Source organism: Halichoerus grypus, chromosome 4, assembly GCF_964656455.1.
Source record: "Halichoerus grypus chromosome 4, mHalGry1.hap1.1, whole genome shotgun sequence".
In the NCBI taxonomy this organism is placed as follows: domain Eukaryota; kingdom Metazoa; phylum Chordata; class Mammalia; order Carnivora; family Phocidae; genus Halichoerus; species Halichoerus grypus.
The window spans coordinates 61455298-61483248 of record NC_135715.1 but is presented as its reverse complement, the minus strand read 5'-3'; the positions used below and the strand labels follow the sequence as shown (position 1 = coordinate 61483248).

Below are 27951 nucleotides of genomic sequence, written 5' to 3'. Positions count from 1 at the left end.
GGAGGAAGGGAACCAGCTCGGAGGCCCCGGGTCCCCGCCCTCCCGCGCCCCCGCTCCCGGGCCGGGGGTGGCGGGGCCTGCGCGAGCCGAGCGCGCCGCCTCAGCCGCGGACTTCCGCTTCCCCCCGCGCCGGCCCCGCGCGGCCCGCCCCCCGCCGCAGGGGTGCTCTCCGGGCGCCCGGGGCCGCCCTTTGCGCTCCCGCGCGGGAGGGCGGGGCGGAGGGCCGGCCAGCGGCCGACGTGGGTGTTAAGCGGCCGCCCAGGCCGCAGAGGCAGAGCCGAGAGCCCGCGGCGGAGCCCGAGCAGGACGCGCGGCCAGCTGGCGCGGCGGTGAGCGCAGCCCCAGCCGGCGCTCGGGGCTGCAGGGAGCCCGCACGGGGGGCTGGGGGGAGCGGGGTGCGAGCAGCCGGCCGGGGTTCTGGGGTCCGCGGCCCGGGACGCCGTACACGTGCCCAGGGAGCTGCGGGCGCCGCCGGCCGGGGGGCGCCAGAGGCTCGCGGGCTCCGCGGCCTCCTTCCCGTAGTGTTCACCTGCTGGGAAGGTTGTCCTCTTTGCCCCGTCGGAGTGTCATCAGGCCTTTGGGCACCGCACCGCCGCTGCCCGGGCCCGGGGCGGGGGCGTTTATGAATGGGAGACTCTTGCAGGTTGTTGGGATAGAGTCAGAGAACGTTAAAGCCAGGAAGAGAAAGTTGGAAGCAGTCTCCCTAGTAGCGGCCCCTGTGCTCGCCAGGATCCGGAGCCCCGGAGCAGGAGCGCCTGGCCGGTGTCTTAGCGGCCAGACGAGACGGGCTGGCATCGCCGCGCCTTGTGTCCCGGCTCTAGTAATCGGCGGGCGGGAGGGCGGCCGCCTGCTGCGCCAGCTTGAGCCTGAAGCTGGAATCTTCCCGCAGTTCGCGTTACCAGGTGGAGAATGCGGCCTCAGAACGTTCTCCCAGTCCAGAAATTCATTTCCCTAGCAAACAGAAGGTTGCGTGGTTCGCGAGGTTGTTTGTCTGTCCTGGAGTCGGACCCACGTGTACTTGCAAGAGGGGTAAAGGGACACTAAAAGGGTTCAGCTTTTCAACTGGCTCAGGAATGAGTTTTTAACTCCTGCTGACCAGTCTTGCCTCCTCCAAGCCATATGTGTTTTTCAAGACTTCTTGAAGCCACCTTCTTAACCTACACAATAATTTGAATCAGTTGCCCACACGTTCTGAGTTAGTTCCCATCACTGTGTAGTATTCTAATAATTCTATGAGAGTTACTTGTGGGATTTGATGTGTTTAAGTTTGGCTTACCTGAAGGGGTTAAATTCACACTGATGACAGTACGATCTATGCCTTTCATATAAACTAAGAAAAAAATATCCACACCTAAACGCGTGGAGAAGCCACATTGGTTGGGCCCTAGGTGACTCTACCCACTTGTCTCCATTTTTCCTTTAAAAGGCAAGGTTGGATGTTTCTTTTCTTTTTGGTCAGGTTGGAATGCTCTGGAATTAAGTATTGGTTGGTAGGCACAGACCCAAAGGCAAGACTTGAGTTGAATCCACTGACTACTTGTATGACCTTGGAGAAGCTCTTGCTTTCTGGCCTCAGTTTTCCATCTGGAAAAGGAGGAGATTGGATTAGGACCCTCATATCCTTCTCTAGGTACAGGATGGCCACGACCTTATCAACTGTAGTTATTGATACTGCCTCTCCAGTTCTATCAGTAACATAAAATGCATGTCTTTTCTGTTTAACTTAGTTGCTTTTTCAAGTCTAGTACTGTGCTTTTGTGGTTGCTGGTTTTACAATTTTTTTGTAAAGAAAGCAAGATTCTTGGTGTCTGCTCATTCGCAACATGGATCAAGTGGTTAAAAAAGCTTCTTAGTGGATAAAATTATTTTCTGCTGACGTTTAGGTTGACATTGGCATTCATTAGTGATCCAGCCGGCCCACCACCCTCTGAGAGGTGGCCTGGCTCTGGGCACAAAGGTCTTTAGTGTGATGAATAAAATTTTTTCCTTGTTATTCACAGATAAGTCACTTAGATAGTTTGAAAACCACACAGAATTGGTTATCTTGATATTCTGTGTTAATGAACCACCTTTCTTTTTTTTTAATCTATATAAAGTCCATTCCTCTGTAATAGTTGATTTTTGTCTTAAGGTAGAGGAGTAGACTCTAGTTTTCCCAGACGTTTTAGGCTCTAGCCCAAACATGCTGAATCAAGATCACTAAGGAGAGAGGCCTGGTTATTTGAATATTTAACAGGTGCCTCAGTGATTCTTATCAAACAAAATTAGGACACAGTGGACCGGGTGTTGCTTCTCAAAATGTGATTGGTGGCCAGTCATTATCAGCCTCATCTGGGAACTTGTCATGACTGGCAGGGTTTCTGGTCCCACCTGAGGCCTAGCACATCAGAATCTGTATTTTAACAAGGTCCCCAGGTGTTTTGTGTACACGGTTATGGTTGAGAAGGTCTGGAGATGACTTTGATGACAGTTACTAATGTTTGGTCCTGTGCTCCATAGTTCTAAGAGCATCTGTCCCATGTGGCTATTTGTGATTGCCTTTGTCTTATGATAATACTTCTGTTTTTCACCTTTTATATGTGGGACTCTAGTTTTAGCGGCCCCAGGGCCCACCCTGCTGGTGACAGAGCAGGCACTCAGACCCACGCATGTGTCACTTTGCGGAGCACCTAATCCATTCCTTTCCAGACCTACTGTTTTGTGACCTCCTCTTAGGGACTCAGCCCAGGCTGCTGTCTGAATTTAGAACTGAGCCTAGTTGATGGATAGTTCCACTCAGGCCTCTGAAAAACTAGTTTGATATGGCTTGGGTGTCGTGGTATTTGGCATTCCTTTGTAAGCTTTTCAGAAAAGTCGTTGAAATGCTCCCTACAAGGGCTGTAGCTTTCATACTCAGGGAAGGTTTTTGACTTGTGAGTTTTTTATGGGGAGATGGTGGGTGGGGAGAAGGGGAGGCCAATCGCTAAGCTGCATTGACACCTTGACCGCTCTCCCCCCCCTTTTTTTTTTTTTGGAGAACCGATCTCCCAGCTCCCAGAGGTCGAGGTCCCAGTAACCAGGCAGCAGTTCTAGAGAAAGGAAGGCTGCAGAGGCCTCACTGATGGTGAGCTCTTGTCTCCTTTCAGGGACATGAGACACCCGTCATAAGCTCAGAGAGTTGCCTTCCACGGAGACCAGCTGAGGAGTGGGCGAACATGAAGTCCAGTCCTGCTATCCAAGCTGCCATTGACCTCACGGCGGGAGCTGCAGGTAATTCCAGGGGAAACCCCATCCTGTATTCTTCAAGTACCTGCTACAAGTGAGATCCAGTGAAAGGATGGTGAAAATATCACCTTTGTCACTCCAGAAGCAACATGCTTTCACCTTGGAGTGAATACATGTAATGGAAGTATAATACTGTCTTCCAAGAACAGCAGAAGGTAGAGTAGTTCCCTTATAGTAAAACTTAATGAGTCAGGGTGCAGGGTGGGAATGTCCTCAGTTTACAGCTGAAAAACCGCACAGCGCAGAGCTGAAGTCCCTTGTCCATTGTCACACAGCTGGGATGTGCAGGCGACGTGGGATTTTACTCCAAGCCTGGCAGTCTTCAGAGCCCTTGTAGTCCAGAATCACACTGTGCCATCTCTCCAGGGAAGTCCTATTTACTGTCCTTATCACTGCCAAGGCAAGAAAGGAGGACAGCCTGTAGTAAATGAGGCTGATACTTGATGGTTTCTGAAGCCCTAAAAGGGAAGGAGAGGCTCTAGGATTTGCCAGGGAATGGTGGGCTGGGCAGGGGCTGGGCAGGGGCCGAGCCCCAGGGCAGACTGCAGCCTCCCAGGCCACAAGTAAATCCTCCTGGGCAGTGCTTGCAACACATGGGTCACTCTTTGGAAAGATTACCTTTACTCAGCCTGAGGTCAGGAATTGGAAGTGTATGGGTGGTTGACTTGGTTCTCTAGGTTCCTGTGTTATTTTAGCGCCAGAGGAGTGCTGGAATGCTCCTGTTGCCCACATGAAAACCCTGGTTTACCCTTGCCCCGTACACTGATTCTTATAATGAATCGCAGCTCCTGGGAGTGGAGAGGCCAGAGGGGTGAGTTGCCCATTGTCCTCTTATCCAGTGGGACCTCCCAGGTCACCAGATCAGGTGCAGTCACAGGGCCACCACCTGTCATCCTATCATTCCCTTAATGGTGAAAAAGAAGTTGCAGTTTAGAGAACAAAGTATTTTCTCATGAACCAAAGGTCGACCAGGTAGGCTAATGAGAAAGGCTACAGACGGGGCATTACAGATTGATAAGAAGTGCAGGCACCAGCTCCCAGGTGAGAGACCACAGGGGTGTCCTGGCGCAGGAGGAGGGAAAACTAAGGGCTGCCTAGGTATTTCCCCACTGGCTTCTTGCCTGCTGAGTGCCCTGGGTCAGTCCCATCCCAGCTGCAGCCCCTAGGCCCCATGAACCACCCCCCATGCCACATTGGGATGACACTGACCATGGGAACAGTGGACCCATTTGCTTGCCTCTGCAGTCCTGTGAATGCTCTGTGCTCAGTGTTTGTCTCTCCCATAGGATGGTATTTAACCACAGGAGAGATTCTCAGCTTTTGGAATTAAATGTCCATCAGTCAGTCTGCCAAAGATGTAGACTCTGTTGTGATAGAATTTTCTTTTTCCTAGAAAGGCATTTCTGTGTGGACAGGTATTTGGATGCCACATATGTGCTTTACAGTGAATTTTAAAGATACAAATTGCAATTGTATTGTTGGGAGTCTGGTGTGTAGGGCATTTGCTGGTGGACATGCTTTTTTACAATAGTATTCACATGTTTTGGGCCCATCTACATATGGCATTTAATTCTCTTGATAACTAGTTAGGATTTCTTCCTGCACTGGTCACAGAGGGTCAGCCCTCACTGATGTAGCATTGCCCTGCAGCGTCTAACTTTGGAGGATAACAGGCTCCTTTGCAGGGGTCCGTGCTTTAAGCCAGGCAAGGGGCTCCTCGGCTGGCAGAGGAGCCTCCTGTTAGTGACCTGAGAACTTCTGGGAGGTGCATGGAATGCAAACAGGAAGCCATAGCTCCACTTTGGATGGGTCTCAGTCTCCCAATGATGGAGCTAGAAGGGCCTTCAGAGACCTTTGGCTCTAACGCTCACTGTATATGTAGAAAGGAGACCCGGAGAGGGCGAGTGGATTTGCCCATGATTGCACGGCTAGATGGTGTCAAGACAGGGCTAGGCCGTTGGTTGCTTGGTTCCTTGACTGGCCCTGTTGTTGTCTCTGTTTTAATACTCCATAATGGGCCAACAGCACTCCTGGGGGTGGAGGTTAGTCTCAAGCCTCTGTTCCCACTGTCTGGATCGGGACATTGGGCCATCAAGGCCTGAAGTGATCTAGGTGTAGCACACATGTGTTCTTTTCCATGTTCCTCCTTTTCTTTGAAACAAACCTCCCCATCCAACAGGTTTGTGGTCCAGTTCATCTACTATAAAGTTCTGGGAAGCTGTCACTGCTTGTCTGCTAGTATAGGAGAAATTCTAGGAAAGAAATTCCAGAAATTCTAAGCAGCTGGGATGGGGGAGACTTTGCAGAAGATAGGTCATTGTATACTGTTGAAATGAGGCAGTGTGGAGCTCAGAAGATAAACTGCCTTCATGAGGAACCTTGGTCTCTCTTTAAGATACAGTAGTTTGACCACTATAACCCACTCCCTGCTTTGACTGCTCGGTTGCTCTATGCCTTAACTAGCCTAGCTTCTCAATGTGACCTAGACCATTGACCTTTATCTCTCATGCCAAAATTCGTGTTTCTCTTGGCCATCTGGATGTCTTCTTTGGAAAAACATCTATTCAGGTCATCTGCCCATTTTTTAATTAGAATGTTTGGGTTTTTTTTTTTTTTTTTGGTGTTGAGTTATAGAAGTTCTTTATATATTTTGAATATTAACCCCTTATCAGATACATCATTTGCAAATATCCTCTTTCATTCAGTAGGTTGTCTTTTTGTTTTGTTGATGGTTTCCTTCACTGTGCAAAAGCTTTTTATTTTAGTGTAGTCCCAATAGTTTATTTTTGCTTTTGTTTCCCTCACTTTAGGAGACCTATCTAGAAAATTGTTTCTAGGCCAGTGTCAAAGGGTTTACTGCTTATATTTTCTTCTAGCAGTTTTATGGTTTCAGATCTCACCTTTAGGTCTTCAATCCATTTTGAATTTATTTTTGTGTACGGTGAAAGAAAGTAGCCCAGTTTCATTCTTTTGCATGTAGCTGTCCAGTTTTCCCAGCACCATTGATAGAGGAGACTGTCTTTTCCCCATTGCATATGGCTGCCTTCTTTGTTGTGGAGTAATTGACCCTATAAGTGTGGGTCTATTTCTGGACTCTTTATTCTGTTCTTTTGATCTGTGTCTCTTTTTGTGGCAGTACCATACTGTTTTGATTATTACAGCTTTGTAGTATCTTTTTTTTGAAAGGAAAAGGTTTAATATAAAGATTCAAGATTAACATCAGTATAAGTGATAAAATTACCCTTCTCTTGATAAGAGTCCAACTTTTGCCTTTTTCTTTTTAACTTCTCCTGCCATCTTCTTCCCTGTGTTTTTCTGTTACTTTCACCCCACCTCTTCCTGTCTATGGTTATATTGACCGATTCGCTCCCTCTCCCCAGTAGTTTATACTTGATCTTAGCCAAAATGCTGAGAAGTGATCCCCAATAGTTTAGAAAGTATACTCCTACACAAGTTATGATGATTAGCATTAATTTTAACACACCCTTTAACTTTACCAACATCTAGGTAGTATCTGTAACCTTCCTTTCGTCTATTCCCCAAGTACACTGTTAGCTGTTCATCTTCCTGGGTAGAAATGTGGCATTTTATTTTCCTGTTTTCCTTGTGGATTTTTTGGTTTGGGAGAAAGATAATCTATATGGTGTCTATGTGTTTATAGTCACCCTAGATTGCTAAAGTATATCCTCCAGTAATTCTTTCAAACGGGGTATGCAAGAAATAAACTGTGAGTTCTTTGGTATCAAAAAATGTCTTTGTTTTACCTTCAAAATAAAATGCCACTTTGGCTGGACGTAGGATTCTAGGTTTAAAACCTTTGCCTGCAGAACTTTTATGATACTACCCCACTTACTTCTAGCATCCAGAGTATCCAATAAGTCTGCTGTCAATCTGATTCTTATTCCTCTGTAGGTTCTCTCTCCTCTTTCTGGAAGACTGATTTTTTTTTTTATCCTTGGAATTCCCAGATTTCTAGGAGTAAGTCTCTTTTCATCAATCTTACTAGGTACTTGGTAAGCACTGACAATCTCAAGACCTGAATCTTTCTTTCGCTCTGGAAAGTTTTCTTCAATCATTTCCTTAATTATTTCCTCTGCTCCATTCCCTTTATTATCTTTTTCTGGAATTCCTGTCAAATGGATGTTGCAGTTTCTGGGTCTATCCTCTGTCTCTGGATCTTTATTATTTGTTTGGCCAGTTGCATTGTATCCTTAGAGCATTCTTCAAGTTGATCTTCTACATCATACCTTGTCTCTTCAAGTATGTCTCTTCTGCTATTCAGAGCATTTGTTGAGTTATTTATTTCCAAGACTTCTGGATGGTAATTTTTAATATTTCTAATCTCCTCTTGTATCTCTCTGAAGTTATTAATTACACTTCTTCTAAAGTTCTGTTTCTTACGTTGTCTTCCTTTAGATGTTGGCTCCTCTGTTTGCAGAGTTTTGTGTCTGTTTTTCTTAAAAATGTGGTGATTCCTGATGAAGTACTGAAATTTGTATATAAATGCCTTTTCTGCTTACCAGAACTTACCTCTAGTGACTTTGAGGGATAGGCCAAACACAAGGTCAGACAGACTGTCCCAACTCCTTGATTTATGAGCATAGCTGTTTGTTCTTTATTCTGGGGTTTTTGTTCCATCCAAGGTTTCACCAATTTTTTCTTCTCAGAGTCCCAAGCCACATAATTACAGGCAATTTCTTTAAGTCCACTTGAGACCTCTCTTTTCTCAGTCTGGGAGGCAGTCTTTACATGTTCTATTTCAGAGTCCTCTCTTTCCTCCCACGATAAAACTACCTCCATTTCCCACTCTGAACTTTCTTCATCCTCTGGCTCAGAATCTTCTACCTCTTTGATTAAAATTAAAAGCCTCTCTCCACCCCCCTTCGGCAAGCCTCTCTCCGCCCCCCTTCGGCAAGCCTCTCTCCGCCCCCCTCCGGCAAGCCTCTCTCCGCCCCCCTCCGGCAAGCCTCTCTCCGCCCCCCTCCGGCAAGCCTCTCTCCGCCCCCCTTCGGCAAGCCTCTCTCCCCCCCACTCCTCCGCAAGCTTCCCCCCTTCCCCCCCTCCCCCGCAAGCCTCTCCTCCCTCCTCTTCTAGCTCTGAGGCCTTTTCCTCTTGAGGGTTTGTTTTTCCTTCCACTCTGAAGATTCTTCCTCCTGAGTCTCTTAAGTTCTTCACCTTCTCTGGCTCAACAACCTTTACCTCTTTAACAAATAGCTCAAACCATCACCGGTTTCCTCCCCAGTTCCATGCTTTGAATCTACTAGTTTTATCTACTTTTTCTCGAATTTATATCTTCCTCCTTTCTTTTTTCATTTTGTGGGAGTGTATCTTTCAGTAATTCTTTCATAAATGATTTCTGGCTGCTAAATTTGATGAGGTTTTGCATATTTGAAAAGGTCCTTCATGCTTAATGCTTCAATGCTAATTTAACTTGGTATAGAAATTTAGGTTCAAAATCATTTTCCCTTAGAATGTTAAAGATATTATTTCATGGCTTACTAATGTTCAGTGTTGCTGATGAAAAGTCTGCTGCCAACCTGAGTATTGCTCCTTCATCCTCTCTGAAGGTTTGTAGAATGCTCGCTTTATTCTTTAAATTCAGGGGGATTTTTTCCTCTCTTCTTTCTTTGACCAGTTCATCCTCTGCAATCTCTCTGTTCTCTCCTGTTATTTCTATAGGATGCTGCATCTCTGCATCCATCAACTGTATTGCTTATGGCTTCCTCCACACTTCCCATGACTTTGTGATTTTGTGATTCATCATGGGACAATTCCTTACTTTGGTTTGTATTGTACTCTTTAGCTTCATCTAATTTGCTAGTTATTTCTTTTCTTTTATTTTTTTTTTTTTTTTTTTTTTAAAGATTTTATTTATTTATTTGAGACAGAGAGAATGAGAGAGAGAGAGCACACGAGAGGGGGGAGGGTCAGAGGGAGAAGCAGACTCCCTGCCGAGCAGGGAGCCCGATGTGGGACTCGATCCAGGGACTCCAGGATCATGACCTGAGCCGAAGGCAGTTGCTTAACCAACTGAGCCACCCAGGCGCCCCTATTTCTTTTCTTTTAAAAGTCAAATTTTCAATATCCTCAACTATTTTAGAGTGTGCTGCTTCTGTTTCCTTAATCCTATTTTTTGTGTGACTAAGTCTTTTATTTATTGCCACTCCTACTGGAGTTCTTTGGATTTTTCATTACTTCTAAAATTTGCTTCAGGTCGTTTTTTTTTTTTTTTTTTTTTTAAAGATTTTAAATTATTTACTTGAGAGAGAGAATGAGCACAAGTGAGTGCAAACAGCAGGGGAGAGGCAAGAGGGGTGGAGGGAGAGGGAGAAGGAGACTCCCCACTGAGCAGGGAGCCCTACTCGGGGCTCTATCCCAGGACCCTGAGATCACGACCTGAGCTGAAGACAGATGGTTAACTGACTGAGCCACTCAGGTGCCCCTCCTTCAAGTCATTTTTAAGAAATTTCCTTATCTCTTTAACCACTAAGTCCAGATTTTCCATCAAGCCTAACTTCATCACGGTAACTATTGACATGTCTTTGCCTTTTAAATATACCTGAGCCATCTTCTGGTCAGTTTCTAGCAACTGAATTCTTTCCCTATGGTGATATTTTCTTATTTCTTTGCAAAAGTCTAGTAATTTCTTTTTCTTTTTTTTATTAAAGATTTTATTTTTAAGTAATCTTTACACCCAATGTGGGGCTTGAACTCACAACCCTGAGGTCAAGAGTTGCATGCTCTTCTGACAGCCAGCCAGGCATGCCAAGTCTAGAAGTTTCTGACTGTACACAAGACATTGTGGATATGTATTCAAAACGGGAGTGTTTTATTTTCCTGAGGAATTTTTGTTTTTGCAGGTCTGCTAGACTCTCCCAAACTAAAAAATCTTAAAAAAAAAAAAAAAAAAAAAAAATACACACACACACACATATAAATAATCCAGTGAGGGTGATTCACCTGGAAGGAAGTTCTCTGCAGAGCAGGATTTCGTCTTCTGCACAGCAGTGTCTCAGTGCCTGGACAAGGGATCCGGCCTGAGGACACACACACATGCAAAGGGCTTTGTAGTATATCTAGAAATCTGGGGGTGTAATACCTCCAGCTTTGTTGTTCTTTCTCAAGATTACTCAGGGACGTTTGTGGTTCCATACAAATTTTAGGATTATTCTGGTTCTGTGAAAAATGCTGGTGGCATTTTGGTAGGGATTGCATTGAATCTGTTGATTTGCTTTGGGTAACATGGACATTTTAACAATGTTTGTTCTTCCAATCCACGAGCATAGTACATTTTTCCATTTGTGTTGTCTTCAGTTTCTTTCTCATTGCTGTATAATTTTCAGATTACAAGTCTTTTACCTCCTTGGTTAAGTTTATTCCTAAGTATTTTATTCTTTTTGGTGCAATTATAAGTGGGATTGTTTTCTTAATTTCTCTTTCTGCTACTTTGTTATTAGTGTATAAGAAATGCAACAGATTTCTGTATATTTTGTATCCTACAAATTTACTTCATTTATCAGTTTTAATATTTTTTTTTGGTGAAGTCTTTAAGGTTTTCTTTAAGTAGCCTCCACGCCCACTGTGGAACATAATGCAGTGCTTGAACTCATGACCCTGAGATCAAGACCTGAGATGAGATCAAGAGTTGGACGCTTAACCAACTGAGCTACCCAGGTGCCCCTAAGGTTTTCTATATGTACTATCATGTCCTGTGCAGTTAGTGACCGCATATCTTCTTCCTTACCAATTTGAATGCCTTTTATTTCTCATGTGATTGCTGTGGCTAGGACTTCTATTACTATGTTAACTAAGTGCTGAGTGTGGACATCTCTGTCTTGTTCCTGATCATAGAGGAAAAGCGGTCAGCTTTTCACCATTGAAGATGATGTTAGCTCTGGGTTTTTCATAGATGGCCTTTATTATGTTGAGGTATGTTCTCTCTAAATCTACTTTGTTGAGAGTTTTTTTCGTGAATGGATGTTGTGTTTTGTCAAATGCTTCTCTGCATTTATTGAGATGATCATATGGTTTTTATCCTCTTGCTAATATGTATGGTGCATCCCATTGATTGATTTCAGAATATTGAAACCACCCTTGCATCCCTGGAATAAGCCTACTTGATCTTGCTGAAGGATTATTTTTTCTGTATTGTTGAATGCTGTTAGCTAATATTTTGTTGAGGGGGATTTTTGCATCTATGTTCGTCAGAGGCATTAGCTTGTGGTTTTCTTTTTTGTAGTGTCTTTGTCTGCTTTTGATGTCAGGTAGTGCTGGCCTCCTAGAATGAATTTGGAAGTTTTCCTTTTCTATTTTTTGGAATATTTTGAGAAGGATAGGTATTAACTCTTCTTTGTGTTTGATAGAATTCACCTTTGAATCCCTCTGGTCCTGGAATTTTGTTTGTTGGGAGTTTTTTTTTTTTTTAATTACTGATTCAATGTCATTACTAGTAATTGGTCTGTTCAAACTTTTTCTTTTTTTTTTTTTAAGATTTTATTTATTTACTTAGCACAAGCAGGGGTATCAGCAGGCAGAGGGAGAGGGAGAAGCAGGCTCCCTGCTAAGGGGCTCGATCCCAAGACCCTGGGATCATGACCTGAGTCACCCAGGTGCCCCTCTATTCAAATTTTCTATTTGTGATTCTAGATGTTTCTAGGCATTTATCCATTCCTTGGAGGTTGTCTAATTTGTTGTGATGTAATTTTTCATAATCTTATAATTCTTTGTATTTTTGTGATGTCTGCTTTTTCTTTTTTTTATCTTTTATGGTTTTTTGTCTTTCATATGTCTGCTTTGATCTTTATTTCCTTCTACCTTTGGGCTTTGTTTTTTTTATAGCTCTATTTGGTATAAGGTTAAGTGGTTTGAGATTTTTCTTGTTTCTTAAGTTAGGCCTATATTGCTATAAATTTTCCTCTTGGAGATATAGCAAAAGTAGTTCTAAGATTTTGGGGCATTGTGTTTTTGTTTTCATTTGTCTCCATGAATTTTTTGATTTCCCCTTTGATTTCTTGGTTGACCCATTTAGTGTTTAGTAGCAAGTTATTTAACTTCCATGTATTTATGTTCTTTATGGTTTTTTTTCTTGTGATTGATTTCTTGTTTCATACTGTTGTCAAAAAGATGCTTCATATGATTTCAGTCTTCTTATATTAATTGAGATTTTTTTGTGGCCTAACATATAGTATATTCTGGAGAATGTTCCATGTGCATTTGACATGAACGTGTAATCTGTTTTTGGATGGAATGTTTTATATGTATCTGTTATGTTCATCTGGTCTAATGTGTTGTTCAAATCCACTGTTTCCTTGTTAATTTTCTGTCTGGGTGATCTGTTGATGTATGTGGGGTATTAAAGTCCCCTACTATTAACTGTATTACTGTCAATTTTTCCCTTTGTGTCTGTTAATTGCTTTATGTATTTAGGTGCTCCTATGTTGGTGCATAGATATTTATAATATCCTCTTGTTTTCTGATTGGATTGATCCCTTTATCATTATGTAGTGCCCTTCTTTGTCTCTTGCTAAAGTGTTTATTTTATGGTCTATTTTATGTAAGTATTGCCACCCCAGCTTTTTTTTTTTTTTCCTTTGCATGTTAAATGTTTCTCCAGCCCTTCACTTTCAGTGCATGTGTGTTTAGATCTGAAGTGAATCTCTTGTGGGCAGCATATAGATAGGTTTTGCTTTTTTTTTTTTTTTTAAATCCATTCAGTCACTGTGTCTTTTTTTTTTCTTTTCTTTTTCCTTTTCTTTCTCTTCTTTTTTTTTCTTTTTTTTCTTTTCTTTTTAAATGCCATGCCCCATGTGAGGCTTGAACTCATGACCCGTAGATCAAGGGTTGTATTTTCTACTGACTGAGCCGGCCAGGCATCACCCCCCCACCCCTTTATCTTTTGATTGGCGCATTTAGTCCATCAAGGGCCTTTTTCGATTGGAATATTTTGAAAACGATATGCCTCCCTGTGCTGTTAAACAGAACATTTATTGAGTGCCTCCATCGGGTTTGAGGTTCTCCATTTTGCATGGGTGGACAAGGTGATCCTGGACTTTCTGGTGAAGGGTCTGCTTCTTGGTTGTTAGCTCTGCCCTCCCCATTTTCACCACTGACACCATCCCTACCCTGATAGATTTCCTTAACACCTTGTCATTTTCTGACATAACTATTTTGAGCATAGAAAACCCACAACACTGGCCTTGGTAAAATGTAGAGTGCATCATGGTCTGAGCCCCTCTCCTGAAGAATAAAGTACAGGGCCTTTTGGGACACCTATGAAAGACTGCAGAACTATTTCCATTTTTCGCTCAAGGAGAATGAGATGATCAGAGGTCTGTGCTCTAAGCAAGTGGAGAAATTCATAGTTATTCATAGCTTCATGGATACTTGATGTGTATCTGAGGACCTGCTAGGGCTCAGTGGCAGGTGCTGGTGTTCAGAATCGTCATCACCCACTTAAGGGGGGCCTGGACAGTATCGTTTATGATAAATTACATGGGAGTCAGTTACCTCCATAGATGAAAGGAGAGAATTGTAGTTAGCATTTGAAAATGCACTAGCCTCCTACCTTCTCTCTGTTGGAAATGTAACTGTTACAGCTATGCAATAAAGGCATATATTAACAACCGGTGATATCTGAACTATTCAAGATGATTGGGTTAAAATATGGAAAAGTTCCAGTTAAAATTGTAATGCTCTGAATGAAATGCTTTATTCAGTTTATCTGCATCTAGGTTACCTAAATTATGTACTCTCTTTAAAAATGTTGACATTCACCTCTTCTTTTGGAATAATTATTTTTATATAATTAGGGTCCTATTTTATTCCTATAAGTACCTGAGAGAGAATAACTATAATGTAGTAACATCTTATTGAATTATATTCCACTAATTCAGAACTGGGGATAATTTGGCAAGACAAAGTGGAAATGTATCATTACTTTCCTAGAAGAAATGAACTCTCCTAGAAGAAAGTAGGGATAGGATCCCAAATATACTTGTGATTGCTTAAAAGAAGAACTCAGTTTTCAGACTCCTTGAAAATGTCTGTTAATCTGCCAGTAATTACGTGGGAGTTATTCAAAACAGCCCCTCTTCTGTCTCTACTCTGCACGATTTAGTCAGAATAACTGTGTAATGTCAAAGTTATGAAATCGCATTTCTTAAATATTTATGTAAGCCTTCAACTTTTTTTTTTTAAAGATTTTATTTGAGCGAGGGAGAGAGAGTGTGAGCGGGGCAGGACCAGGGGGTGAAGGACAAGCAGACTCCATGCTGCGCGCAGAGCCCGACACTGGGCTTGATCTCACGACCTGGCGATCATGACCTGAGCCCAAATCAAGAGTCTGACGCTTGACCGACTGAGCCACCCAGGGGCCCCAGCCTTCTCTTCAATTTTGATGAATCTTTAAAAACCTAATCCAATGGTTAGATTTCCTGACACAGGCAGGGGACGTCTGAGATACAGTGATCTCTGAGGCCCAGGAAAGGTGGATGCGTTAACCAGTGGCATTTCCCAAATGCTGACTCAGTCCAGGGTCTGGGGATATGACAGGGTGGTTACAGTTCATTCTTTTCCTTATGTTCAGACTTTTTATTGGTCATCTACAGGAGTTCAGATTTTGCTGTTTTGTAAACTCTTGACAATATAAAAGCATAAAAATACATGATTGATGCTAAGCAAAGGTACGTTTCAGTGCCTTCTCTATTCAAATACAAATCATTAATTGGTAGAGTCCCAATGAAGATTTTCCGAAGGGTCAAATTTTAGCTCTTTAGGGATTAGCCAGACTCTTTGTCATGTTTATCTGTTGCCTCTTTCCCTGTTTTTCTGAGAGTCATCTGTACGGCTGGGCATTAGGCAGGGAGGAGGGATTCACTCCTGCCAGACTTCTCCCCCTCCTTTTGATATGGCTGCACACACACAGAGTACCTGCTCTTCATGAGCCAATTCATGCAGCAGCTGTTATCTTAAGCCTTCTCATCCATTTTTATTTAATCCGCATGCTAACCGGATGAGGAACCAAGGCTCCAAAGTTAATATCGCTTGTCCAGAATCTCACAGCAGAGCCAGGCTTCAAGCCCGGCTCCATCTGACCCCATTGCCGACACCCCAGAACACACGCCACACCTTCGCGTCCTGTGGTTTTGACTGTTGACCACATGTCTGTCTCTCCCACCGAGGGCGGGCTCCTTCAGGGCCGGAGCTGGGTGCCGGGCATGCTGGAGACCCTCTGTTGTTGATCGGACTGGGCTTGAAGGTTTGGGAGGGAGAGAGGTTGAAGTGAACTGCAACAGAAGCAAGCCCTGGGGGAGGCTGCTTATCTCTCATTTCCGTGGGTGTTTGATGCTGCGTTCTCAAACAGTACACTGGTGCTGGAGAAGACTTCTGTCCTGGTTTTAGGGGGCACAGCGTGTGTACTGACCGGGCAGCCCTTTGACACCTTGAAAGTGAAGATGCAGACATTCCCCGACCTGTACCGGGGCCTCACCGACTGCTGCCTGAAGACCTACTCCCAGGTGGGCTTCCGCGGCTTCTACAAGGGGACCAGCCCAGCGCTGATCGCCAACATTGCCGAGAACTCTGTCCTCTTCATGTGCTACGGCTTCTGCCAACAGGTGGTGCGGAAAGTGGTTGGACTGGAAAAGCAGGCCAGGCTGAGGTGAGTGGTGGGCACTAACGCTTTTTCCGTTTGTTTAAAAAGACAACACTGTTGCATAGTCAAGATTTTTATGATATTCTCCCCCTTTATGGGAAGAATGTTTTCCTTTTTTAAAATAACCACTTTCTGTCTGATCGTGAAGTCGTATACCGTCATCATATAAAACTTGGCAAACAGGTATTCTGCAGAAGGATTGCCTGTAATGCACCATGGAGAATGAGCCACCCTTACATGTTGGTATTCTCCAGGAAGATGCTTCTCAGATATTACTTCTCCTGTGGGCACAAGGGCTGGACTGGAGCCGTAGATGCAACTCGTGAGCCGAGTTTCGGGTTCCACTTCATCAGCATAATGCAGAGGATCGGAAGAAGCTGCCTGAGCCAGATAGGTTTGAGAGAAACTTAGAATTTTAGGAAGAGTTGGAAGCATCTGTGAAGATGGAGATGAACCTACTCTTTGGTCAGGTCTGCCCAAACATTAGACTTTGGCTTGTGCTTGGTCATCCCTTCGATGTTTATTTACACAGAGACTATAAAGAATTCGGGAACCACTGGGATGTGTAGCCCTTCCTTTTTTCAACATTGATTTATTTTAAATCATTTAAAATTGTATCAGCTTCATGGTTGCAAAGGGCAGATCGCCATATGGGTCGTTTGGAATTGGAATCCCTATTGTAACTCAGGAACCACCTGACTAAAGTAGGCCCCTTTTGTACAGAAATGTTCTCTGGAGGTACCTAGCAGTCTCAAAAGATGTGCCCTTTTATAGGCAAGAGTTTTGTCTTCATGGATGGAACTTATTTTTTAGAGGCTTGGGACTGGATGAAGTCACCCAGGGAGATAGCATCTGTAGAGAGCTGCGCACTGATTCTAGGACCTTCCAGCCCAGAAGGGTCACAAAGAAGAGGAGGAAGTAAATAAGCAGGAGACAAACCAGGAGAATGTGGGATCTCATGATAGAGACTGACAGAACACTGTAGCGACTGTCACTCTCCCCCCGGGGGGGAGACTTTGGGAGGAGACCAGAGGTTTAGGTCCCCTGCAGCATTCCTAGAGGAGGATGCCTCGTGGAGAAGACGGAGACAGCAAGCAGCCACGTGAGGTCCTGGAGGAAGTCCTGCAGCCAAGAAGCCATCCTGTTTCATGTGGCCTCCCCGCACCTTCCTCATTTTCGGTCTTGATGAGGTGGCAGGGGGCTGCATCTTCATCCAGCGGAGCAGTGTTTGCTTATTACCTGGCAAGGAAATGCTACCTTAGAGTTTACAGAGCTGGGACACCCATGGCTTTCCTGTTTTGTTTAGCCCTCATCATGGTCCTGGGAGAACAGCAAAGCCTGTGCTGTTCTCTGTTTTAGAGAGGGGGACTCTGACCTGCAGATACTGGCTTAGGATCCTATTATTTGAGTTCACAGCCGAGAGTAGGACCCACAGCCATGTCTTCTGAGTCCCCGTCCAGTACTCTTTCCGTAAGACCAGAGTCAGGGCTCTGGACTATGTGGTGGGGGTCGGGTCTAGAGGAAAGCGTGGTAAGTAGAGGCAATGAAAGGAAAGCAGTGCTTGAAAGAACCTGCCGTGAATTTCAGCAATAATACCGTAAATATTTGTCTGTCCTTGGTTTGAACACCACCCCGAGTAGAGTTCTTCTTTGACCTTTGGCCACGTGAGGTCTTAACACAGCAGGAGTGTTCAGGTACATGTTTGTTGAATGGGTGACAAGCAGTCGATTCTTCAAATCCTATCCTATGCCTCGTGTGTTTCAGTTCCAGGTCCAAACACCTCTACTGCAGGTGCAGCCTGGGGCCCCGCACACCTCATGGAGTGCCCTGGTAGAGGGGATTCTTTATGAGAGAGCCAAAGTCCACTGCAAGTCTGATTTGGCCTTGTTGTTGCACCAGAACAACATGCTTGTATTCATTCAGGCGGCCGACTCGTTACTGCATCTTAGGTTGAATAGATGTCCACATCAAGTGATGTCACCTTTGTTCCAGCAAAGTTGGCAACTCTGGTTACTGACCCTAACTGTTGCTGGTCAGCGAGTTGATGGAGAGTCCCTGAGGGAGACAGTACAGATCTGCAGGCTGGCCGAAAGACCGCAGAAACCACTTTAAGCTTTGGTTTTGACAAACCGCTAAGTAGGTGTGAACCGTGTTGGACAGTTTCCATACACTAGAAGCCAAGTGCAAGTACAGTCGTATGTCTGGCTCTCGCCAGGTAACGGTCTGATACCTGATTCTCTAAAATGAAAAGCAAGTCCAGACTGCAAGCAGGGTCTTCCCCCTGGAAGAAAGCCTCGCTCCCAGCCAACTCTTCTGGGACCTGAGTGTAGCAGGCCAAGCAGGCCTGGGCCCCCGCCTGTGTCTGTCCGGTGGCACCGAGACCAGGCCACCAGGGAATAGAAGGTTGGGGCTTAGATTGGAGATGGCCCCTGATTTTATGCTCCTGTCTGACCTCAGTTTGTGTGACTGTTTAACGGAACTCTGCGACAGCTGAATATGCCAGGTCTATTAGGCTTTTGCTCACGGTTTGGGGAAAACCTGTGAAGGGATCCCACTACCCCGGGCAGCCAGGTGAGGGGGTTACCTCATGGGGCTGCGGCGGCCCGGTGGTTAGGTGACGGTGGGCTGCTGGCGTTGAACGGGTGAGAGTCAGGGAGCCAGTCATCCTGTGAGCAGCTGGGTCCTTCCTGCCCGACCCCAGGTGCCCGCCAAGCTCCTGTGACAGAACACTGGGTTGGAAGGGATCTTATTTTCCGACCCTCGTGAACACTCAGAATTCCTGACAACTGATTTCTCAGACTTTCCCCTGTATTTTTGAACTCTGATGGGCCCTCACTTTCACAGCCCTGCTGGTGGCTGGTGGTACCAGACCCTGCTGGTGAGATGAATACTTCGGGTTTTTGTGTTTATGTGCATTTGTTCCTCCATTTGGATTTCCGACGTAGCCATTTTACCTCCAGCCATCGAGCTTGCTGACGGGCACTGCCTTCACCGCCCCCCCCAGCATCGCGCGCTCCTGGTGCCCTCTGGCTGAGGTCAGGAGGTCGTCAGCAGAGCTGGGAATTCTTTCTGCAATGAGCAGCTTTTTGGTTAAAAATTTATCTGGGGCTTTCATCTACAACAACAGTTATGTATACATGTGGTTGCTTCAGGTTGGATTTTGGGCACGCACGGATGGCTCCAGAACCTTGTTTTATGAAGCTTAGTGGCAGATACACTCAAGTATTGACGATTTGTGTCTTTGGGGTGGTGGGACTTTGGGTAATTTTTTCCTCCATCTCTCTCTTTTTTTTTTGGTTTTGTTTTGTATATCCCTATGTCTTAATTCGGGCTGCTCTAACAAAATACTGTCAGCTGGGTGGCCTAACGTTTGTTTCTCACAGTTTGGGAAACTGGAAAGTCCAAGATCATGGTGCTGGTTGTTGGTGTCTGGTGAGGGCCCATTTGCTGGTTTACATAGGGACACCTCCTTGCTGTGTCCTCAAAGGGTGGAGAGAGATCGGTGGTCTCTTAAGACAGTAATCCCATCATGGGGGAGTTCTACCCTCACGACCTCATCTAAACCTAATTACTTCCCACAGGTCCCCTCCAAATACCATCATTTTTTTGGGGAGGGCTAAGGCTTCAGCATAGAGCTTTAGGGATGGGGGATACATTCTGTGCATAGCACTCTGACTAATAAAAGGGGCATGGATTTTGCTGTCAGGCAGACCCGGGTTTGAATCCTAACATTACCACATAGTAGTGGTATGACTTTGGGTGCATTATGTATTCTATGTATTGTTTTTCCACATGAAAAATGGGGTGTTGGTGTTGGCCTCACAGAGCTTTGGGATCCTTAGATGAAACAGTGTGTGCAAGTTCCCAGTGGGCACTCAGAAAAGTGTTCCTCTCCTTTAATCCTTGCTCTCCCTTACCAGCCGAGTGCTTTGCGTGGTGAGTGAATGAATGTGTAACCGGCCTCCTGTGCTGGTTCCCTTCCAGTGACCTGCAGAACGCGGCCGCGGGTTCCTTCGCCTCTGCCTTTGCTGCCCTGGTGCTCTGCCCCACCGAGCTTGTCAAGTGCCGGCTGCAGACCATGTATGAGATGGAGTCATCAGGAAAGATAGCCAGAAGCCAGAAGTAAGCACTGCTTTGGCACAAATATTGGGGCTCTGTTGCCTTGGTGCACTGAGTATTTGTCAATTTTATATTATACTTAAAACTATGTGGCAGAGAAGGAGATTTAGCTACTCCAAAATACTGTGTTTTTAGAACTCTTTCCCCTACCAGGCAGAGGATAGCTTTCTGCATGAACTTTCTGATGGTTGGATCCACCCCCGCTCCCACAATAGAACACTGTATGCGGATATTCAATACCTGGGAAGCGGAGAGGGTAGGGGGGGCGGGGGGGAGCCTCCTATCACTCTTGGCTCGTTGAATGTGTGAGGCATGGTCCCCAGCTGTGTTGGAGGCACATAGCAGACAGCTTTGGAGCCGTGTCTGAGAGCTGGGCCTTCATAAGTGCCAGTTTGGGTTCCAAGATGAATATTTGATGCCCGTTCCCAGGTTTCACGTGGGCTGATCAGCCCAGATCCCAGGGTCACTTCCTTACCTCCCTCCCCGATCCTTCACATGTCCCCACAGAGGGCCCACGTTCTGAGAAAACTCCTCAGAGCCCTCGTGAGCTACTCTGTAACCATCAGAACACTCTCCCCCTCAGCCTTGAAAACAGATCCTAGTTACATGAGAGTGTGTCATATGCAGTATGATTTATTTGGATTGTGAAGCAATTTATTGTCTTTATTACTCTCAATACTTGCTTATTTATCTTAACATCTGGCCGACTAAAGCTCTTTGTCACTGTGGTTAACTCAAAGTCTGTAAATCTGATGGGAAAAATCAGATAAATTGACCATTTACAGAATTAGTCTCCTCCCGGTGAGGATGGGGTCTCTAATAGAGCTCTGTATCCTGCACCCTTGAGATTCATTACAACCAGTTTGAATCTATTATTTATAGCGTAGAGGTCCAAAAGCATAAGTCTTTAAAACTTTTTATTGAAATACAATGTACACACAGAAATCGTAAGTGGGGGTTCTAATAGTCATTAAACACTTTTGTAACCAGTGCCCAGATTAAGAGGTAGAACATGAACAGCACCCACAAAGTTGCTCTCATGTTCCTTAGAAGTAGGTGATGGGTATTAAAAAGGGCACGTGTTATACACAAACAGTGAATCGTGGAACACTACATCAAAAACTGATGATGTAATGTATGGTGATTAACATAACATAATAAAAGAAAAAAGATAGTTTAAGGTATTTTTAAAAATTTTTTAATTTAAATTCAATTTAGTTAACATATAATGTATTATTAGTTCCAGGGGTAGAATTTAGTGATTCATCACTTACATACAACACCCAGTGCTCATTACATCAAGCACCCTCCTTAATGCCCATCACCCAGTTACCCGATCCCCCTACCCACCTCCCCTCCAGCAACCTTCAGTTTGTTTCCTAAGGTATTTTTAAAGAAAGTAACTGTTGGCTCCAAAAACTTAAGCGAATGGACACCTTGCACAAAAGTAAATATTAGTTGACTATCTTTTAGGTGTGGCTGTGCCCACCCAGGGGTATATGGTAGCCTGGGGTTAAGACTTGGGTCAGAAGGTAGGCTAATCGTGTTAAGTTGATTACTGTGTTACATTCCCATTATAGAATAGGAGCTGAGTTGCAGGAAGGACCTGGATAATGAGTGATGCATGATGAAGCTTTCTAAAATGCTTTTGATTACCTGGGAGTTTGATTCTTCACTGGTCCAAGTGAGGTCACCTGCTGAGAGCAAAGTGAGGAGCAAGGGGTTCTCTAAACCACAACAAGGATGTGGTTTCTGGTGCTGTTTGTTTTTCTGACAGATAAAGCCTGCCATGGTGCACACCATCAGGAAGATGGGTCTACACAGAAAGTGTCCTGCATTCCAGCTGCTACAGGGCACTGATCATCCTGAAATAAAAATTCTTGCATACCCACTTTCTAAGAACTAAATTCTCGGTGCTTCTTGCCCTGTAGAATTTCTAAGAATTTCCTTTGTCTTGCCTTCAAGTAACATCTACTCCCTTGCTCATTCCCTGCACTAACACAAAACAAAATAAACCCTAAGCACGTGAACAGATTCCTTCAATACACACCAGTTCAAAAGAAAGATTGAGGAGGGTAGGCATTGAGGGAGGTAGAGGACTGAGCAATACAAGGCCATTTTTTATTCTTGCTGAGCTTGGACAGCTCTTTCTTGTAATTTCTCTTATTCGTTGTTGGAAGGAAGTGGGTATTGGCTCTTTTACATCTTGGATAATGACATCTAGAATGTATGAATGCATTTTTTTTTTTTTTCAAATGAACTGACAAAGGAATTTGTTTATTGAGGGCAAGAGGATGCAAGCAATATAAAAATCAAGAGCTTGTCTGGCTTTCCCTGACTTTTCTTTCTCTGCTTGTCAGATGGGGGTTGGATTTTATTTGTACATTTTCTGAGGGTCCCGATCTGCTCATGGAATCCTTTATACAGGGGGAAGCTGTGGGGCAGATTCCTGAAGACCCCTTCTCCCCCTGCCCTCGGGAGAGCTGTCATCGGGCAGGAGTGTTGCTCAGTGCCACCTACTTCTTTCCCTTCTGTTCCATGTGACCACAAAACAGACCTTGCCTGCGGTGGTGAGCCGAGCAGTTAGCGAAAAGCGGCTCCGGGAGTCCGCTCTGCCGTGTCGGCACTGGTCCAGGTCCTTCATTGTTCTGTCCACAGCCAGAGGAGGGCTTTCTGATTTTCCAAAGAGTCCAGGGACCTCCTTTTCCAGGAGTACTCCCAGGGCTTCCTTTGCTGAGTGGCACACTTGCGAAATGTGAACATGGTTCCATCTGAGACGGGGTTCTGGCCTGGTCTGCTGAAATCTTGGCCGGGGGCGCGGCAGGCACACGCAGCTCTGTACGAATGTGCACTTTAATAATGTGTCATCGCTGTCGGATAGTTCAGGTGAGAACAGCTGTCCTAAAATAATTGTATCTGTGCTTCTCTGAGATTTCTTCCCTGCAGAAGCCTCTTATTCTCAGAATTCGGGTCGCTCAGTTTCTAGAATCAGCTGTTCCCTGCCTGCCCAGGGCTGAGCCAGGCCTGCCACCAGGCTGGGAGCGCCGGCCTCACCGCCCCCCCCCCCGACTCCCCCCCCCCCCCCCCACCGCCCTAAGCGCAGCTCCCTGTCTCTTTGCAGCACCGTCTGGTCCGTGGTGAAGAGCGTCCTCAGGAAGGACGGCCCCTTGGGCTTCTACCACGGCCTCTCCAGCACTTTACTCCGAGAGGTGCCCGGCTATTTCTTCTTCTTTGGCGGTTATGAACTGAGCAGGTCGTTTTTTGCCTCAGGGAGATCGAAGGATGAACTAGGTAAGCGTGCGCTGGGGTTTCTGGAGGCTGGAAAGGACCTTGGCACCTTCCTCAGGGTGCACTCATGTCCTCACCATGGGGCTGAAGCAGTGCATCGCAAACTTCTTCACTAGAATAACATTTTAGGGGAGAATGCAGAAATTACTTTCCTGTAGGAAATCTCCAATAACAGGGTAAATCACCTGTAGAGCATTTTGCAATAAGCTTAAAACTTGGTAATAAATCTTGAGAGTGTTTCCAGAGCACTGAAAACTGTCGTTCTTTCTAGCTTGTCCTGTGTAGCTGCTTGGCACGGCCATGTCCATGTTTGGCTTGCATGAATGATTGCTTTTTTCTTCTCAAACCCATCCCTTCAGTGTTTTGGACTTATTCTGGGGTTAGGCAAGCTCCCAGGCTTAAGTATCGTGTTTAATAAGACAACTTTAGTTTTCATGGTAAAGGAAGAATCAGGGCTGTGGGGCATTAAAATAATGAAAAACTTCAGACTGAGAGGGTTGGAAAAAATGTGACCTGTGTTTCATTGGGCACTGTTCTCCTTCCCCATGGCGGGGGGCGGGGGGGCATTGCCATGTTGCTGGGGGCCTGCTGGTTCCGTGTGGGCCAGCCCTCTGGAGGGCAGGCCAGGTGAGCCACAGCGTCACAGTGTCCAGCACCAATGCGGTCCTACCGTGATGAGGGCAGACCCAGAGTGCCACATGGGTCCTTGTGCCTGTGAGCAGGGACCCCGGAGCGGGCTTGATCCCTGAGGTCATGACCTGAGCTGAAGGCAGACGCCTTACTGACTGAGCCACCCAGGCGCCCCAAGCATCAGCATTTTTATTCCCGTCTACCTGCAGCCTCTCCTACACTGACTTCTGGAAATGCTGTTCTTGAGACAAAAACCGCTGTTTGCTCATGTCCTTGTCCAGGCCCTGTCCCTCTGATGTTAAGCGGTGGAGTTGGTGGAATCTGCCTCTGGCTTGCTGTTTACCCAGTGGATTGCGTCAAATCCAGAATTCAGGTTCTTTCTATGTCTGGAAAACAGGCAGGATTTATCGGAACCTTCATAAGCATTGTGAAAAATGAAGGTGAGTCTGCTCATTGCAGAAACGGAGTGGCTGTGTACAGACTGGTCATTTCACTGTAAGCCTCGTTGAGGTAGATCACGTGTGTGTGGTTGCTCTCTCCCCCTCCCCTACACCCCCCCCCCCCCGTCTCCTGTCCCTTTTCTAGCACAGTTTCCCACTTCCAAACCCCTTCTTTAGCTTCCTTCCATTCTCAAGAACGTTTGATGTTGTTCCTCACTCCTGGGCCAGGATTCTTTGTTCTAAATAGCCTGGAGGGAACCTTAAAAATATAGACTGTGCCTAAGGGGACAAATGCTTTGAAGTCAGCACCACTTGTTTTATATAATATGGATAGTATCAGAAAATGATCTCTAACAGAGCCACCAAGGGATTTAAAAGAACGTGCAGCAAGTCCTTAATGCTAAGACTTCCTGAAGGTGATTGGCTCTGAATTTTGAGAGTTATGCAGGAGGATAAAGATTTTCTAGGTGATGTTTGTATAAAGCCAGGATCGTGCCACTGGTGAGTAAAGACCTGTCCTTCCAGCATCCACTATACACCTTCCACCTTGGGATGTGCACTTCTCGGGCTTGATTGTGAGAGCCAGCACAGTCGCAGGGTGTGGAAACGGTTTAGTTCATACCCCGAAGTTGCGTGACACTTCATAGTTTCACAAAGTACTTAGGCCTCCCTCGTCCACTTGGATCTTCATAACCACCTTGGGCAGTGCCAGCAGTAGTCACAGGATTCTGACTCTGCTTTTGGCCCGATGCCTCGTCGTCCTTGCCTTCCCAGGTGACCCTGCAAGGCTGCCGCCCCCTGTGGTCCTGGGGTTGCTTCTGTCTGCCCAGGTGAGGCCTCTGTTCTGCCCAGTCCACTTACCAGGAGTGAACCGGGCCTGGGATTAGTGTGTGGTACCTGAGCATCACCCAGCTTTGCTGGAAGACCTGATGCCTGTCCTCGTTTCCATTAGTCTCTTTCGTTCCCATTCATCCAGGGAAACCTGGAAAAAGTCCTCCCAGCACTTGTTGGCGTTCAGTGCGTTGTCTGGATTTGTAGGTGTCCAGCCCTGTGCTCTGAGGCTTCACGGGGTCTCTCCGAGGAGGGGCGTCTCAGTCTTCGATCACTTTTTGTCTTCTAGGAATAACGGCCTTATATTCTGGACTGAAACCCACTATGATTCGAGCATTCCCTGCCAATGGGGCGCTCTTTTTGGCCTATGAATATAGCAGGAAGCTGATGATGAGCCAGTTTGAAGCCTATTGAAGTGTCCTGGTGAACCGAGATCCAAGTCTAGGCGTTTGACGACTACAGTTCATCTCAGGGTTTCGTGGAGTACAAGACCAATGTGGAATTATTTTGGTTTCGTAGGAATTTTTTGTTTTGTTTTGTTTGGTCTTCCCTTATTCTACCCTAAATCTTAAACTTTGTGGAAAGGGCCTCTATTTTATATCCTAAAATTTCTGCCCATATTTGTACTGAAGTAGAGAAGTTGCTGCTCTTGTCCTTGGTGGGACGTTAAGGGTGAGCTGCCGGCCCCGCGCACAGTCTGAAAGGCTAAATATAGTTTTGTCGGGGCTTTGGCATAAACCTGTATGTGTCCATGCAGATTGGATGGTCACATGTTGAATTCTCAGATCTCACCAGAAAACCTCAGAGGTAACCATGTTTCATGAAGCTGGCTATGAACGATTCCTTATTCTAGATGTAGGCTCTCTTTTAAAATCTTAGTACCTGTACTACACTAAGTGGCTAAAGTTAAGTTTTTCTGTGGTGCTTGAAAACTAAAATATCCATGTAGATTTTGTAGAGGAGAACATACCTGCATACTGGTGTGGCTTCCACGTGAACGATTTAAGTTAGGAGTAAGCCTCTTGGATTTTCCCAAGATGTTCTGCTGTTAAAATAGTGCCATTCATTTCCTTGGTGGGATCATCTTCTGCACCTGATGCACTGTCAGGTGCGGTGGCAGTAGCACGCCCCTCACCTGCGCCAGCTTCCCTTCTCTCCCGAAGAACTTCCCCACTGCTGGGCTTTAGGTTGAGGGAGAGACTGAGGGGAGGGGGCTCTGCTGCTGTGCTTTGTGAAGACCCATGACTGACAACAGCCCTTAGCTGCTGCTGTCTCTGGGTCCTGGCCCGGGTAGGATTCCAGAGTATTTCTTTGGACCGTCTATGGGCTGTTGATCCACTTTGGACCACTCACTTATTGCCTCCACCGTTCAGGAACCCTTCCCGGGAGCAGAGTGCCAAAGCCAAGAGAAGCCCTTGTTCCCTGTCTGGTGCCTGAAGGACAGTGCTCGTGGGCACAGTCCTCTCTCTGATGGAACTGGACAGAACCTAGTGCTTGTCCTCCACAGGGAGTGATGTCGGGGCTGACCCTTTGAGTTTATCTCGGGATCCATGACCGCCATGTTTCTGACAGTGTTGGAGCCTTTTACATTTGGTACTGGCAGTCCCTGGGTTTTCATGATTGTATAAAGGGGCAGACTTTATAAAGCGATGAAACGAGCAAAGTAATTTTATTAAGCTATGCCATATGTATGCACTAACCGCCACCATAAAACCCCAGGTCACCTGGTGTAAGAGGGTCCTTTCTTATCCCCACTTAGGCAAGCCCCCTCCTTCCGTGCTGCTCCAGGACCAGCACGGGCTCTCTCAGAAACAGGTGTTCTTAAGCAGCCTGTTAGGCTAGAAGCGAGCAGGCTGACCCTGCTAATGTCTGTGCGTGTCCGTGTGCGTGTCTGTCCTTGTTGGCACACTGTAAGCCTCGCGTGAACCCTCCGGGTTCCTGAAGCTTTTTGTTCTCTGCAGAGCCTCTGTGCTAACTCTAGCCATGTGCCAGAAGCAAGAGGGTCAGGGAAGCGAGCTGCTGACCCCCGGGGGCTGCTGCAGACATTTGGGGAGGGGGGTGCTCGGGGTTGTGCCTCAGGGACTCCAGAGCAATGGCTGGTCTGCCATCTGCTTTTTCTTTGAAAGAAAATCATGTTTTCTACCTTTCCTCTCCGTTCTTAAATGGTCAGTAGCTACTGAGTGGTGCTTCATCTGGACAGGCCTGGACTGAAGCAAAAGAGAAAATGAGGGCTGGCTTCCAGCAGGAAGTGAACTACTTCAGAATCCGTGAGCCCAGTCGAGTTAGGCCCGTTGGCAGTGGACCTTCTCACGTGTTGTCCTTTAAAGATTTAACTGTCTGCAATAGCAACAGTCCGAGGCAAGTAAAAGTAGGAGTAAGGAATGAAACCTAAATCAGGGGAATTTTTTTTTTCATTCTATCTGCTTAATTCGTGGTTTGGTATTTGGACACAATTGGTACCATTTCAGCTCTGTACTCCAGACAAAAACAGTAACTTGAAATCATGTTTAAAGCAATTCTGTTCTATCATCATTAAATTATTTACCTAATATTTGAGTATATGATGAGTTGTTTTAAGTACTTTACATGCTAAGAGCCATTCTTGTGAGGAATGTTTGAGTTATGTAGAATATTTCAAGGTGGTGGTTTTATTGCAATGAGGATTGTGTTTTGTCGGCAATATTCCTGATGTAAAATAATTTCACTCTAACTGACAAACATGTGTTC

At 45.6% G+C, this 27951-nt stretch overlaps 1 protein-coding gene across 1 annotated transcript; it reads left to right on the top strand.

Moving 5' to 3' along the window:
• Positions 1–155: 155 nt before the first annotated feature.
• Positions 156–27775, top strand: SLC25A15 (solute carrier family 25 member 15). Its single transcript, XM_036072066.2, has 7 exons — positions 156–329; positions 3126–3249; positions 15664–15922; positions 19901–20038; positions 23157–23326; positions 24235–24393; positions 25514–27775. Exons 2-7 carry the CDS (start codon positions 3195–3197, stop codon positions 25636–25638), a joined length of 906 nt encoding a protein of 301 aa, XP_035927959.1. The 5' UTR covers positions 156–329; positions 3126–3194; the 3' UTR covers positions 25639–27775.
• Positions 27776–27951: the final 176 nt, after the last annotated feature.

Bases quoted from the DNA above. Each gene is read 5' to 3' on its own strand.
- SLC25A15 (XM_036072066.2), top strand. From the start codon at position 3,195: ATGAAGTCCAGTCCTGCTATCCAAGCTGCCATTGACCTCACGGCGGGA. The intron at 3,250-15,663 runs GTAATTCCAGGG...TCCTGGTTTTAG, and splicing joins CCTCACGGCGGGAGCTGCAG to GGGGCACAGCGTGTGTACTG. The intron at 20,039-23,156 runs GTAAGCACTGCT...GTCTCTTTGCAG, and splicing joins AAGATAGCCAGAAGCCAGAA to CACCGTCTGGTCCGTGGTGA.